General features: G+C 40.7%; 1 protein-coding gene across 2 annotated transcripts in view; it reads left to right on the forward strand.

Moving 5' to 3' along the window:
- LOC134474679 (zinc finger protein 709-like) overlaps window positions 1-14,565 on the forward strand; it is a 62,284-nt gene extending 47,719 nt beyond the window's left edge. For both annotated transcript variants that reach the window (XM_063243189.1, XM_063243190.1), the window contains 2 exons: window positions 7,327-7,401; window positions 11,935-14,565. In XM_063243189.1, coding sequence (XP_063099259.1) covers window positions 7,327-7,401; window positions 11,935-12,080 — 221 coding nt within the window. In that variant the 3' untranslated portion in view covers window positions 12,081-14,565. The remainder of the gene's footprint in view (window positions 1-7,326; window positions 7,402-11,934) is intronic.
- The last annotated feature ends 213 nt before the right edge of the window (window positions 14,566-14,778 follow it).

Genomic DNA, 14,778 nt, shown 5'->3' on the forward strand with positions numbered 1-14,778 from the left:
GGTCTAGTGTGAATTCTAAGACCATAAAATTGAATTTGCATATGTTTAACCTGGAAATTCCACTTCTAATGCCTCATTATAATAAAATGAGATTGACAGACACCTGTAATCTCTTCTTCCTCAATTATGAGTGTGGATAATTAGAAGCCATGAATGTGTCAGAGCAGAGCTGCTGAGTCAATTATAAAATTACCATCACAGAGAATGCTGAAAGAACTTCTTGTCCTAGGCCACTGAAAATGTGGAAAGAAGGCCTATTCCTGGGCCATGTCTCCATTCCTACCTAAAATGATAGAAGAGCTCATGGCCTGGCCTCTCTCCACCCAGCAGTGAAGAGATACAAACCAAAATCACAGATGAGAACAAGAAAGAGGACCTCCTGGAGGGCAGCCCGCTGATCCTGGGAGGGATGCCTTTGTGGAGTTTTTTCCATTTTCCATTCCATTGCATTATTTATAGTATTCTATTCAATATTACTTTTGTTCAATTCAGTTAGTATTTAATAGTGGCTAATTTCTTGAATAGGTTTGTGAAAATGGATGATTTAATTTCATTATATATAATGAAAGTTATGCACAATACAGACACTTCGAATACAACTGTATATATAAAATAATGAGGCTTGATATTTAGCAAGCCAACACATCTGTCATGACTAACTTTTAAAAACTCCAACACATAAATCCATGAGCATTCCTCTGTGGTGTGTGTTGCTGCCCTCCCTACCTTAGAAGCCATCTTGCTCACCTGTGCTTGCTACTGCAAGGGACAGAAAGAGTTTTTCTTCAGAGTGTATTTTTCCAGCAAGGAATTCCTGAACCTTCCTGCCTTCAGGCAGAGCAGGGAGTGTGCAGCATGCAAAGGAGCCCAGCACTCTTCACTGCCTTACACCCCTTAACCCTACCACATCCATGCTGCATCCCTGCAGGCACGGGAAGGCAGAGCAGCCAGAATGCATCAAAGACTCTGCCACCTCAGGCCCAGGGGCCTCAGTTATGGGGTCCTGGTCTCAGGCTCCACCAGGATTTAGGTGCTACCCTGCATTCATCTTGCTTAGTGGGCTGGGCACACACTCTGCCCCTTAGGGAAGGAAGACCACTCACACAGTGACCCTTCCAGCCTTCAAATTTTGCTTCTCTTCTTTCTGACTGAGGCTGTGGCATTTTAGCAAAACATAGCATTGCCATTACATTTCTTTTTCTTCTCCTTTTTTTCCTGGTTTCTCTGTTTATTTAAGCATATGTTTAGAACTGCATTTTGCAAAAGAAAAACATTTCCTTGTCTTTTCGCTCCTCACTTAACAGAAAATTTTAGAGATTTCTAATGTAGTTCAAACTCTATGTGCTTGAATGCTGAGAATCCACTCTTCAGCTTGATAGAATGAGGGAAGCAAAGCAGAAACTGAACTTGGGGACATTTCTGTGCCTTCCAGCATTTTGTACAGCAAACCTTGACTCATGCCTGTTTACCTACAAAATATGGGCTTCCGTACTAACTGAATCTGTCAATGACAAATGAGTTTCCTGCATTTACTTCAAACAATCTCATTTGCCCTCAGCTGGCTAAGCACATTGTGTAAGGTTTATGATGCCTAAACTTGAAAAATAATTTCCAGTAAACCAAAGGCTGCCACCCATCCTGAAATCATGATGGGATTTTATGTAAATACAGTCTGATCCACATCCTGGCAGCCATGAGCTGAGAGAAGTGGAGATGGCTTATGCAGGTAGAAACACCTCAAAACTTTCAACCAGCAGCAGCATCAAGCAGGGAGCAGAGCTGCTGAGTCTTCACAGTTGCATAATGGAATCATCCGGTGGGTTTTGCGCTGGGTTTACTGAGGTGGTAGATCTAGGTTGCTGCTGGGATTTTCCTTCCTATAGTGCAGTGCCAAAAGGAAGTCATGTACATGCAGCATTTATTTGGAGTTTTTCTTTTGCAGTTGTGAAACAGGCATGCATGGGATTTCACACCTCTGCCATAGCAGACCCACAAATGAGCATTATTTTTAGGACTTGTAAAGGGTCAGTTTATTTACACACAATGCAGAATGCTGTTCTCAGCCTTGTTTTACTCAGACTTGTGCATTTTCAATCATTTCTTCAAAAGAAGCTCAGCAATTTAATCTGAGCAAACTTCAGTTTTGTTGCTTTGATTCTGTGTGAAGTCCTTGCTGACAGACCTGAAACAGGAAGTGAGGTGGACCTGCTGGAGGTTCAGCTCCAGAATAATACTCTTGGCTCAGCTGTGTCAGGCAGGGCTGACCCTCACCTGACTGGCCACTCTGGCATCCAAATGCCCTTGCCCAGTGTTGGCCCTGGTTTTGGGAAGCACTTGTTTGCAGTATAAACTCCCAGGGCACTGGCTGAACTTTGGAAAACCTTACTGTGCCATGAGCTTTTCACACCTAGACCTGCACAACTATGACCTAGGGGCACAGCTCTCTCCAACAGCCATGCACAGCATCCTCCAAACAGCTCTTAGGTGCATGCTGTACGTGGAGGATAGGGAGGGTCCCAGTTCCTTCCTGCTTCAAACAGTACTGTGAATCAAACACTTGAAAATAAATCTTGAAAATTTTTGCAGCATTCTATGTTGGAGAAATCTCTCTTCTTACTCCTATGAGGTCTAGGGATGGCTCTATATAGCTGTGATGGTGATGTGGGACAGGATTCTGCTCTGTCCCGCATTTTCTTTCCAGTGCTGTTCAGCTCCTGCCTTAAAATGTGCCATTGGATGGGGACACAGCACATCTCAGTGAGTTATGCCTGTGTAAATCAACTTTGGGAGGCTGAGTGTTTTCTGCCCCTGTTGGCTACAGGTAGTGATTTCCTTTCGAATTACAAGACTTTCTCACTTCTCTTACAAAATGGACTAGTGAGACCTCTTTTACTTGGGCAATTCAAACCCCGGGAAGGTGAAGTACTTTCATCACCAATCACAGCACTAAACGATGAACCAATCACAGTTGCTAGGTTTAGCTACCTCTGTGACTTCATGAGGCTTTGGAGGGACACCCAGATACAAACCATTACACCTTCTAAAGTAAATCCTCTGAAGATGCCTGTGCTCTGGACTAGCAGATAATAACTTGCCTTATTCCAGGTATTTATCTTATTTATTTTATTTTATTAATTTATTTTTTGAAACTCTCACTGTGTAGTTCAGACTGGCCTTCAATTCACTGTGTAAACTTGGTGTAAAACTTGGTGTAAACCAATTCACTATGTAAACCTAGAACTTGAGATGATCCTTCTGTCTCCCCCCTAACTGCTGGGATTAAAGGCATGTACCATCACATCCAGCTATTGTTTGTTAAGTTGTATTTATTGGTTTACTTGAGACTACTCAATTTATTTATCCTTGTTATTCTTCATTTTACAATAATCCTAATAAATGTGATGAAATTCAAGACAAACCTAAACAACTTAGCAACTTAGCAAGGCCCTGTCTGGAAATAAATTATGATAAAACTACCAAGGCACTGCATTTAATCCCTAGCACTGCCAAAAATAAATAAATCTATAAATAAATAAAACTTCTTATAAATAAATCTATAAATAAACAAAACTGCTTAGAAAGAAATTATAAATAAATAAAATTGCTTCTAAGTAAATCTATCAGTAAACAAAATCTATGATGGGTAGCTCAGATGAAAAGTGTTTTAGAAGCAATTTTATTTCATTATAATTGACATACAATGAACTTTAAGGTTTAAAGTACAAAATTAGATGGATCTTGACATGTGCCAGGGATATAGCTCAGTGGCAAAGTAATCCCTTGCAAGCACACGTTCCTGAATTTGGTTCCTAAATACTAAAAACAAAACAAAACTAAAATTGAAAAACAAACAAAGATCCCCTAGGAATCTTGACATACAAGAGCCCCTTGAAAACCATCACCCAATGGTGATGTGTATGTCATGTTCAAATTTTCCTTATGGATTCTTTTCAAATGCTTCTTTCTATCCTAAGCAATGCATCTGCTTTTTGTCTCTGGGAATCACTTTGTATTTTCTAGAGGTGACAGGTCTGTAACCACCCAGTATACATAGTGCTTTTGTATATGTTTTGGGGGGGAGCTGGTAGAATTTTTTCAATCCTCATAACCATGTGAGGTTTCCCGTGTGCTGCTCCTTGTCAGTGGCTGAGCCATCACATCCCACTGTATGGATGAACCACAGGTCCTCATGTGTTCATCAGCTGAGGCCCTGTGTATTGTTTCCAGTTTTGATCTTAAAAATAAAGTTGCTGCAGTTATTCTTGTGTTTGTATAGCTGTAGCATTCATTTTCCCCGGGGAAGGCACTTAGTGTGAAGTGAATATTTTGTGCCTTGAATGTTAACTGTCTTTCAGAGTAGTTGTTCAAAATTAAGATTTCTGGCTCTTCCTGTGAGTATTTTTAAGCCCTGTTCTTATGTTTTTCACTCTTTTTGAGGTGATTTCATAAAATTTACCTAAGGAAAGGTTATTTCTATTACATAAAATTCAGCATTTTTGACTTTGGGTAGAATTTTAAAGGTGTAAAAAACCCCAAAATACTGTATATATGCATATATGTAAATCACCTATAATTTTAACATCACAAAACTTCTGCCATGTGATGATTAATCTTCATTGTCAACTTGATGGGCTTGAGAGCTGTCCAGAGATTAGTAAAGTGTACTTCTGGGCTCCTCTGTATGAGTCATGGAGGAGTGACCCTAGGTACTCCATCTGGTCTCTGGCCCCTTCCACCCTGGCACTGTCCTGCCACTCTGCTTCCTGGCCATCATGGACTGAGCAGCATTGCTCCATCACACCCTCCTGTTGTGGTGTCCCTGCATTGGAACCAGGCAGGAATGAATCCCGTGAAAACATAAGGCTTCTCCTCTTCCCAGTTGTGGGTCTTGGATTCTGTGTCCTACTAATGTGAAAACTTGACCAGGACAATTGTTTTTATATTTACATATGTGCTTCAACCTACACAGCTTTTATAGAATTTACCAAATTTTACCATTCCTTTCAGGTCAGATGTGGGAATTGTTTTCAATTTTTTTTTACCCATTTAAATGAACTGTGTACAAATGTACTGTTAAATGTATTCATGATTTAGAACTTTTGTGACTAATAAATGATTGTCAAAAGTAAATATTTACTTATTTTTATGCTTCCATTTGTATAAATATCCAGAACAGGCAAATCCTTAGAAAGCACAATAGTGGTCCATGGCTGAGCGTGGGGAATGGAGAATGACAGTTTAATGAACCTAGGTTATCACTGGGGATGGTGAAGGTGTTCTTTACCAGGCATAGTGAGGGTCTCACAGCCCTTAATGCATGAAATGCCACTGGTCTGTGTGTTCCAGGGTAGATGCTGAATTTTAGATTGAATTTTGCCTTTATAAAGAAAAAGAGCAGATGAGGAGTCTCTTTACCCCCACCACAGATGTGTACAGTGGGAGCCTACTGAGGACAGCACTGGCCATGGAGACCTTTCCCAAATGCTTCTTCTACTTCCTCTGCTTGGAATGAAGCACTCAGAGACATGTTACTGAGTGTAGGTGAAAAATCAGATGTACATGATCAGGAGACAAGAAATTTTAACTGTAGGTTCTGTCCTTTGTGTGATATATGGGATGTGTGTTATGATCAGGACCCAGGAGTTATTACTCCTCAAAAAGTGAACAAGGTGTCACAAAATTGTCTCTGAATCCCCTCATCTCTTCTGTCCAATTTACCAACTCCTATCTACTGTCTAAAATATGTTAAAATATGCACAACACAAAATCCACTAATTTTGTCAGTGACCAGTTCAGTGAGTTAAGAACATTTACCTTGTGAAATTATAAGAACCATCCTGCTCCAAAACTCTATTTCCAAACTGAAACTGTGAGCCCTCCTAACAATAGCATCTTTTCCCTTCCTTGAACTCCTGGTAACACCATTCTACTGTCTGTCTCCAAGAATTGGACTCTTCTGGGCCATCACATATTTGGAATCACATAACATTTTCCTTTTCTCTCCATTTTATTTCACTTAACATAATATTGCAGGATGTATATATACCACCTTTTGTTCATCCACCCTTTGGGGGGTGTTTCCATGTTTTGGCTCTTAGAAATAATGGGAATGCAAGTATCTGCTTGAGCTCCTGATTTATGTTAAGCTGTATATGTATATTTAGAATTGTTGAATCATAGGATAATTCTATAGAATTTGGAGAGGACAGCTATGTTGTTCCCTACAGCAGCCAGTCCATTTTACAACCACACCAACAGCACACGAAGTTTGGGTTTCTCGCTGAGATCCTCTGGACCAGGGAGCAGTTACAGAATCTAACCAAGCTGCTGGCACTTATCCTTGGTCTGGGGAGCCTCAGATTACACTCCACCTGACTGATTTGTGCGGCACATGGGGCAGTAGGAACAAAGAGGGGCTGGACCCACACCCAAGTTAGGGTCAGTTCTGCAGTGATGTGAACTCTTTAAGGACTGTCCCCTTCTGAACCATGGAAACCAGTAGCCTGGTGATGCACACCTTGCAGCTCCCCACTCCTCAGTGAAGCCCAGATGCCCAAAAAGCTATCTTTTGCAGTGTGAGTGTGGATGCTCCACTTTCTGATTTTTAGCGGAAAGAGCTAGATGAATCAGCTGTTGCCTCTACAAGGGCAGCAGAGCTCTGATTGGCTGTGTTCCAAAATAAGTTGCTGACTCTCACATTTCCCAGGGAACTGATGTTCAGGCTGGGGTCTGCCTTGGGTGAGCTGAGGAACCAGACCCTGTTTGAATGCCCTGTCCATGCCTGGGACCCCAGTGAGTGGCAGAGGCCAGACAGGAGACCTGTGCATGGAATCCTCACCCTTCAGGCCTCCTGGATCAGTTAGGGGAAACAATTTAGAGAACAAGGGCCCATACTGCAAGCCAAAACCCACTTATTTATTGCACTGCCTACACTGCAACTAGATCTGAATACTGAATTGAAGTTTTAGTTTAGAAAAAACTGCTCATCCATTGACATATTTTGCTTGAGAGAAAAACACAATCACAAAGCTTTCAATGATACAACCTTTTAGAAAAGTGAAGGTTTGCATTTGGTATGCTTTCACACAATTAATGTTTTCTTGCTGTTGCATGCACACTGATAGTTTGTCAAAGGCTGGCTCATACTGCATTCATTTCAGAGCAACACATGCAATACTCAAGTCATCTTTTGGTCTGTTTCATGTATCAAATTTAATATAATTCAAAACTGAAAACAGTGGCCCAAAAGCATAAGATAATCCACAGTAACAAATGCAATCCCCAGTGTTTTCATTGACTTAATAGTTTTTTGTCTTTTTGAGACAGAGTATCACTGTACAGTTCAAGATGGCAATCAACCTGTGAGTAGAAGAGACCAGCCAGGAGAATGGACAAATGAAGGTGAGAAACACAGAGCCATGAGAAAAAAGACATCTACAACTACACGAAGCAGGTCATAATGTAATGGCTTTGTGAATGAGTCAGTGTGTAAATCTCACAAACATAAAGATAAATGAAAAAGTCAGACCCTCAAAAAACACAAACTGTAAGAGTACATGTATGGATATAAATGAACATGCATATGTATAACTGATAAAAACAGGACAAACTAATCTCTGGATAGGATTTATCTTGGGAGAGGAGAAGCAGCCAGAAAAGAGCATGAAAGGTGAATGTTCATTTCATTTATGAAAACTCATTGAATTCAACATTTTCCTTTATTATTCCTTGTTACCAAAGCTGCACTTTCCTTGCTGCCTTCCTACAAAACTTGTTAAAGTTGACTCACTACTCCGCCACCACCTCCTAGCCATTCTGTGAACTACAGTGCTGGACTAGAGAGGGCTCTTGGTGCAGTTGGGCTGAGTGACAGGGATGCTGGTTAAAACTTTTTGCAGAAGACAAAGCCAGCCAACCAACCAAGCCTGGTCACTGTGCAAACATCACTTTAGGGACCTTGTGCAAACAGCATCTCTCTGAGCCAAACCCGCATGTGCAGACAAATGGAGTGGGACAAAGTCATCAACCTAATCACCTTCCTCTGGTCGCCATCTCTCCTGTGTACCCCAGATCTCACCTATGACTGTAGTTTAGAGTCATCAATACGATAAGATGTCTTTCTCACATGCTATATCATATAAAACCCTACATCCTTGATAAAAGAAATGTATTTGATATACCGTGTGGTTAGCAATAATTAATTTCAATGCCATATAAAAACTTTGTGTACATTTACTTAGATTTTACACTTTAGGCAAAATTTAGATTTTTTTAACAAACATCTGTAGAAATCTAATAAATTTAGGATAGAGCATTAATGAAAAAAATATATATATATAGTTATTAACCAATACAATTATATATTATTTATGCAATAACAAAATGCTTATTTAATAAATTCCTGTAGATGTAGATCAAACTTTAAGTATCATGACCAACTTTAAAGAGATGTTGAAATATTTTACTGTTGTTTAACCTTTAGATGTACACTGTGTGACAGAGAGCACTTGTTATTTTTGCATGTTCCAAACAGATGCAGTCTTAACTCTGTACCTGCAATTCTCCTGATCTCAACAAAAATTGTCCTGGGATGGGGACAGAACAACCAACCATGGAAGCAGTAGGCAGCTACATCCAGGGCTTTTCTTGACTTAGTTCATTCAGGAAGTTGACACAGTCTTCTGTGCCACCACTTTGGGCCCTGTTTGTGTTGTCAAGAAGTTTCTCATAATATAGGAACCTTCCTGAAAGAGGCAGGTGCCACTGTGAGGGGTTCAGCACTGGAGAACAGAGAACTCCACATGCACCTAGGAAAATTAGGGATGTACAGCTGCAGGCCAGGGTCAGGTCAGGGAGCTGACAACACTAAGAGTGAGCAGGAGATGGAAGGGAGCTGTTTCCTGACAGCCTAATGGAATGCTTGCAGAGGGCAAGCCAGGCTGAACAGGCATGAACTGCGTGATGGTGGAGGATGAGGAGCCAATCAGATGTTAAGGGTGATCAGACATCAGGGATGGAGGCTTGTGGCCAACTGCCTTAGCAGAACACTTGCTAAAACTGGATAATGCAGATATGAACACAGAAGCCAAAAATGAACTCCGAGTGAGGAAGATGAAATAAATATAGGTGAAAAATTAAAACAACACTGAGATTCCACCTCACCCTGAAAAGAATGTTTATGTCAAGAAATCAACCAATAAGAAATGCTAGAGGTGTTGTGGGCAAAAAGGAAGCTTTTCCCTGCTGGTGGGGGCCTAGACTGGTGCATCCACTGTGGAAATCTGTGTGGAGATTCCTCAAAAAACTAGGATTGCTGGTCCCATTTGACCCAGATATGGATAACAGATTAACTTAAATTAGATTAAATTTTGGTCACCCCAGGGACTTTGTGCTATACTAGGCCATATGAATGTTTGTTCTGGAGGAAGTTTTACAAATGCATTGTGTTTAAGGTAAAGAATGCAGAACCTGGAGTCTCAATGGGTTGCTGCTGAGACAGCAAAATTTGGTTTGCAAAGATGTGTCCAGAGGACTGGTAAATGTGAAGGCCAGGCATAGCCAGAGATGGTTCCTGGGAAATCCCAGCTTCAGGATACAAACGTATCCAAAGTTACAATGTCTTTTTTTCCTTCGAAGAAACTCACTGAAAAAAAATCCACTGTCTTCAAGATAAAATAAGGCCTTACACTGGGCCTTCTTTTGCCTTTTACCTAGAAAATGGGCCATTTCCCTTTGCCTGTAACTTGAGCCCCTGCCTTCTATAGATTCACAAATTCCACAGATTTCCATACCCCATAACACAGAAGCTGCCCAGCCCTAGACCATAATGGGCCTCATTCTCTGAGCACCTGCACTCCTCTGACTGCCTGCATCTGTGAATCTGCTTACTAAATTTATCTGAGGCTCTCATAGGGATACATAGCAATTCTCCTCCATGACAAGACTGGAACATCTGCACCAGGCCCAGGATGAGTGGAGGTCCCCATCTCCTCTTTGTGGAGACTTCTCAGACACTGTCAGGTGACCAGAGGATCCTGACTAGGGTTTGGGCAAGGAGAGAATAGTTGTGAGATACGAATGGAAGTGACACATGTCACTACCCATTAGAAGCCTTAAGAGTCAGGGCTGTGAAAGACAATAAAACAAAGTCAGGAAAGCTAAGACTTTCTGAGGTAAGTCAGGAAATGGCTACAGGACAGTATGCAAACCCGCTGAAGGTGAAACTGAAAGATGTTCCCTAGACTTAGAGAACAAATGAACATGATCACCTCTTCCTGCAACACCTCTCACCCAGGAACATCCTTGTTAACTAACAGTCAGATGCACATGTGACTCTGGAGTCTGTGTAATCATGGAGATGTCTCTGAAAATAACTATGGGAATCCTCTACAACAAACTTCACTGCATTTGTTTTATGGGGCTTCCTTGAGGGGGTGCACCTGAATTGCAACACGGTTTCCCATCTAACCATTTCTTTAGACATCTATTTTTTGTACTTGACATTGAATAATTAGTAAAAATTATTTTTGCTCTGCTGTAAGAAGTGCAGTGTCCCACTGAGGGGAAGGAAGTGCAGGCGACGTGAGTTGGACACCAGTGTTGGCCCCTGAGTGATGCACACATGAGAAATGCTTCTTGTTTGTGTGTGTGAGGATTTGGATTGTAATTGTCCCTCAGCGATCCTTGTGGTAGAGGCTTGGTCATCAGCCTGTGGCCTCACTGGGAGGCCAACATGCAAGAATGTAAACATAACAACATATACAGAGGCTGGAGGATAAAGACACAACTCTCCCTGCCTGCTGCCTGCTGCTGCTGATGTGCTGAGGTCTGCCTCCCTGCTGCCTTTCCGGACTTCACAAGCAATTTACCCCTTATCCTCCTCCTCTCTGATAGATGTAAAGGCAAGGGAGTAAAGTTCACACCAGCAAGGAGGGGGTTCTGAGTAGGATGCCTATGAGGGAGGCTTTATCTAAAGTTTTTAATGGGTTTAGAAAAGAGCTACCCTGTGGAAGACTACCTACTTTTCAGGGTTCAATCTATGTATTGTTGTGGGGAACCACTCAGACTGCTTCACAGTTCAGGGACATCTAAAGACAACTGAGGACATGACCCTGCTTGTCTGTACAGGCACACAGTGGTGTACAGTTATGTAACCATGACTTAGCACAGGTGAACTCATATGAACAGATTATAATACTACACAAGAATATAAACATGAGATAACAACCTGTGTAAAAATTATACATCAAGAACAGTGGTTTTCTGCTCTGTTCCACTCTGCCTACCACTGTTGCTGATGTCTTCAACATGTACATTCTCTAATTTTGTTACCTCACGCAACAAAATCTTTGTTGAGTCCACAAAACAGGCCAAAAAGTGTTCACACAGTGCCCATGCACAGCCCATGTACCCTTCAGCCAATGTCATGCATGATCATGCTCTTGACAGGTCCCAAAAAACTGCAGGACAGTCAGCAGATGTTTTTGTAAGGTCCCTGGAAGGTCACAACTCAGCAGACTCCATTTTGGATTTTCTGACTCCAATTTGAGGCTGCTGTCCTTAATGCCTGGTAGAATTCTAATTCCTATTTCACTGATTCCTGTTACAGTGATGTAAACCTAAATTAATCACCCTGGAACCACATCTACAATAAATCATTAACAGGAAAACGGAGGCTAAAAAATGTACCAAAGATACATTACCTCTCTACATAGAAAAAGAGCAAATATTTCTAATTTTCCTCCTTGTTTGTTGTACTTTTTGAAATATGTAAATATTACCATAATTACCAAAACAATGATTGAGACACAAACAGAACAAGAAAAATTAGAGGATTCAGTGATGAAACTTCAAAGCTCCCCAGCATGGTGACCTGATTTGGGCTTCTGCTGACTCCTACTGCAGGACCACCCATTGTGCTCTTGTTTTCCTTAGGGAAACAAGAGCCTTGTTCTTCATCTTTGATGGCCAAAGATTCAAGGCTGAAGAAGATGCTGCAAAACAGTTTCCCCTGGCCACCTCTCACTCATGAACACCATGGAAATTCTGTTTCTCTCCTCCATTCTCTATACTGCTGCTAACATAAGTGATCATTTGTAAGTGAGAAAACTAAGTGTGAAAAAGTGACCAGATCTGTTAAAGTTCATTTCTACAATAAGAGAGTCAGCATGCAGACCCTGTTCCTGGTGTCTGGCAGCTACCTCCCCACCATATGAAGGCAGGGTATCTTTTTGCTATAGTACATGGCTTGGGGCAAGGGGACCTTCTATCATTTAGATTCTTAGCCTTGGGTCTCTTGATTCATGTTCCACATGCAAGTGTCTGAGCCTTGAATATGGCCAATGATGTTTTCCCAGCAATCACTGCACTCCTATTACCTGCAACCCCCCTCCCCCAGGTGCATGGGATTAGCAAGGGATTAAGCAACATATGCAATAGCATGTAAATGTCCACATGCTTTAAAATTTGTTCAATCCCTTTTCCTTTTTACACATGATAATTATTGATGCATACTAGTTGTATAGAGTAAGGGGATTCATTATGATATTTTCATATATACATATACTGTGTATTGGTCTTTTGTCAACCCCTCTCCTATCTTCTTGCTCTCTTCTAACTCTCCTCCCAGGCCTCTATAGCCCCTCTTCTACTTTATTTTTTAGTTTTCACATATGAGAAAAAACATGCAATGTTTGTCTGTCTGAATTATTTTGTTTAACATGATATCCTCCACTTCCCTGAATTTTTTAGCATATGACTTGATTTCATTCTTTTTTATGGTTCAATAGGGTGTGTGTGTGTGTGTGTGTGTGTGTGTGTGTGTGTGTGTGTGTCTGTGCCTGCATGTGTGCACATGTGCATGCCACTTTTGCTTCACACATTCTCTTGCTGACACATACCTAGACTGATTGCTTGCCTTGGTTATTGTGAATAGTGCCTCTCTTGCTCTTATCTTGCTCATTAGCCATTGTTGTACAACAAAACATTCCCAAACTCAGTGCCTTATTGCAAAATTTTATAACTGGCACCCAATTTTTTGGTTTTACTAGGCTTAGTTGGGTAGTTACAGTGTCCTGTCAAATAACTTTAGACAGCTTGGGGCTAAAACTGCAGTACATTCCCATGGCCTAAAGTCCAGCAATAAGAAAGGGAGGACTGGAACATATCTTGAGAGTAGAGCACTTGTCTAGCATGCAGGAGGTCCTAACTTCCATGCCCAGCGTGAGATTGTATAACAGCTTACAACTGATTGTTAAGACCATAGGGAGAATGGAACATGGATAGAGGAGCATTATTTGCTATCATAAAGCAAAAGAAATGACAAGCTTAGTGCCTACAGAGAGGAAAACTGATGAGACCTCATTTCACTGCAGAGCCTTGGAAGCAGTGAAATTCTATTTGATACAAATCTATAATTGTGTGCGACTGCTGGTTTTCTTTCTGTCAACAAGAGCGCACCATTCTTGTGTCAGGCATTGATTGGGTATTGAGAAACACTGATTATAAGTTGTGTGAGTTACTTTTCATTGGTTGTTGAGACAAAATACCTGACAACCAACATGCAAGAAGGAAAGGTTTATTTCTTACAGGACAGAGGTTTCAGTCCATACTCAGTTGGCTCCAAGGCAAAGTGACATGGTTGAGGGGAAGCAGTTAATTGTGGCTGCAAACAGCAAGCATGAACAGCAAAAGAGAGAGACACACCTTCTTCCCTCTGGTGCACTGTATGCTGGCTCCACTCCTGGGCAGGTGTAGCACTCATACCACCAATCTGAGTGCTAGACAATGAACCAATCAGAAATACTGGATTTGGCCACATTCATTATTGCATGATGCTTGGGAGGGGCACTGACATAAACTATGACACCAGTAGAGGCAAAAAGACTGCTCTCATACTCTCAGCATGAAGCTTATGGTCTACTGAGGTAGGGGGATATTTATCAAATCACTATCCAAGTATAGGCTGAAAATTCCTAATCTGAAATCTGAAGTATGAAATGCTTCAAAATCCAAAACTTTTGAGTACTGATGTAGTGCCAAATTGAGAAATTCCACAAAATGAAATTTTATTTCAAACAGAATATTATTTAATTAAGATTATTGGTACATTTTAGATATAAATAATGATCATGTTGATCGTGGGAAATTTGTACCATACGTGATATGAATCCTTTTTTTCTCCATTCCCCTACCTTTCCTTCAACTCCCTTCCCCTCCTTATTTATGGAAGGCTGGTTTCCTTCTTTTCTCATCACTTTTTACATTTCCCTTCTTCCTTTCTCCCTCCTCCATCCATAATTCCCCATCTCATTAAAAATGTTCAAATATCTATTTTATTTTAGTCCTTATCTACATTTTCAGTTTCCCACTCCAGAGAAACAACACAATACACATGTTAACCACAGAATTAATACAAATATTGTATAAAATTATCTTCAGGCTCGGAGTATGAAGTATATATGAACTATAAATAAATTTCATGTTTAGACTTGGGTCACATCCTAAAGACAACTTATGATGTCTATGCCAGTTCTCCAATAAATAAAAAAAATCAGAAATTCAAAACACTTCTTGTCCCAATCATTTTGTATAAATGACACTGAATATACAGATGTTTAATTAATAACCTCAAGGAAGAAGTACAAGGGCTGATCAAAATATACAGTTAGATTCAAATTCTTTAAATTTATTACCATAAGAGATACATACTCATTAATCCTCCTTAAAAACACATTCTGAAAATAAATTAAATAAAATACACCTCCTTGCTTCAAACAC

Source organism: Cavia porcellus, unplaced genomic scaffold (genome assembly GCF_034190915.1).
Source record: "Cavia porcellus strain 051 isolate PalLab524CR breed Dunkin Hartley unplaced genomic scaffold, mCavPor4.1 scaffold_34, whole genome shotgun sequence".
Lineage (NCBI taxonomy): Eukaryota > Metazoa > Chordata > Mammalia > Rodentia > Caviidae > Cavia > Cavia porcellus.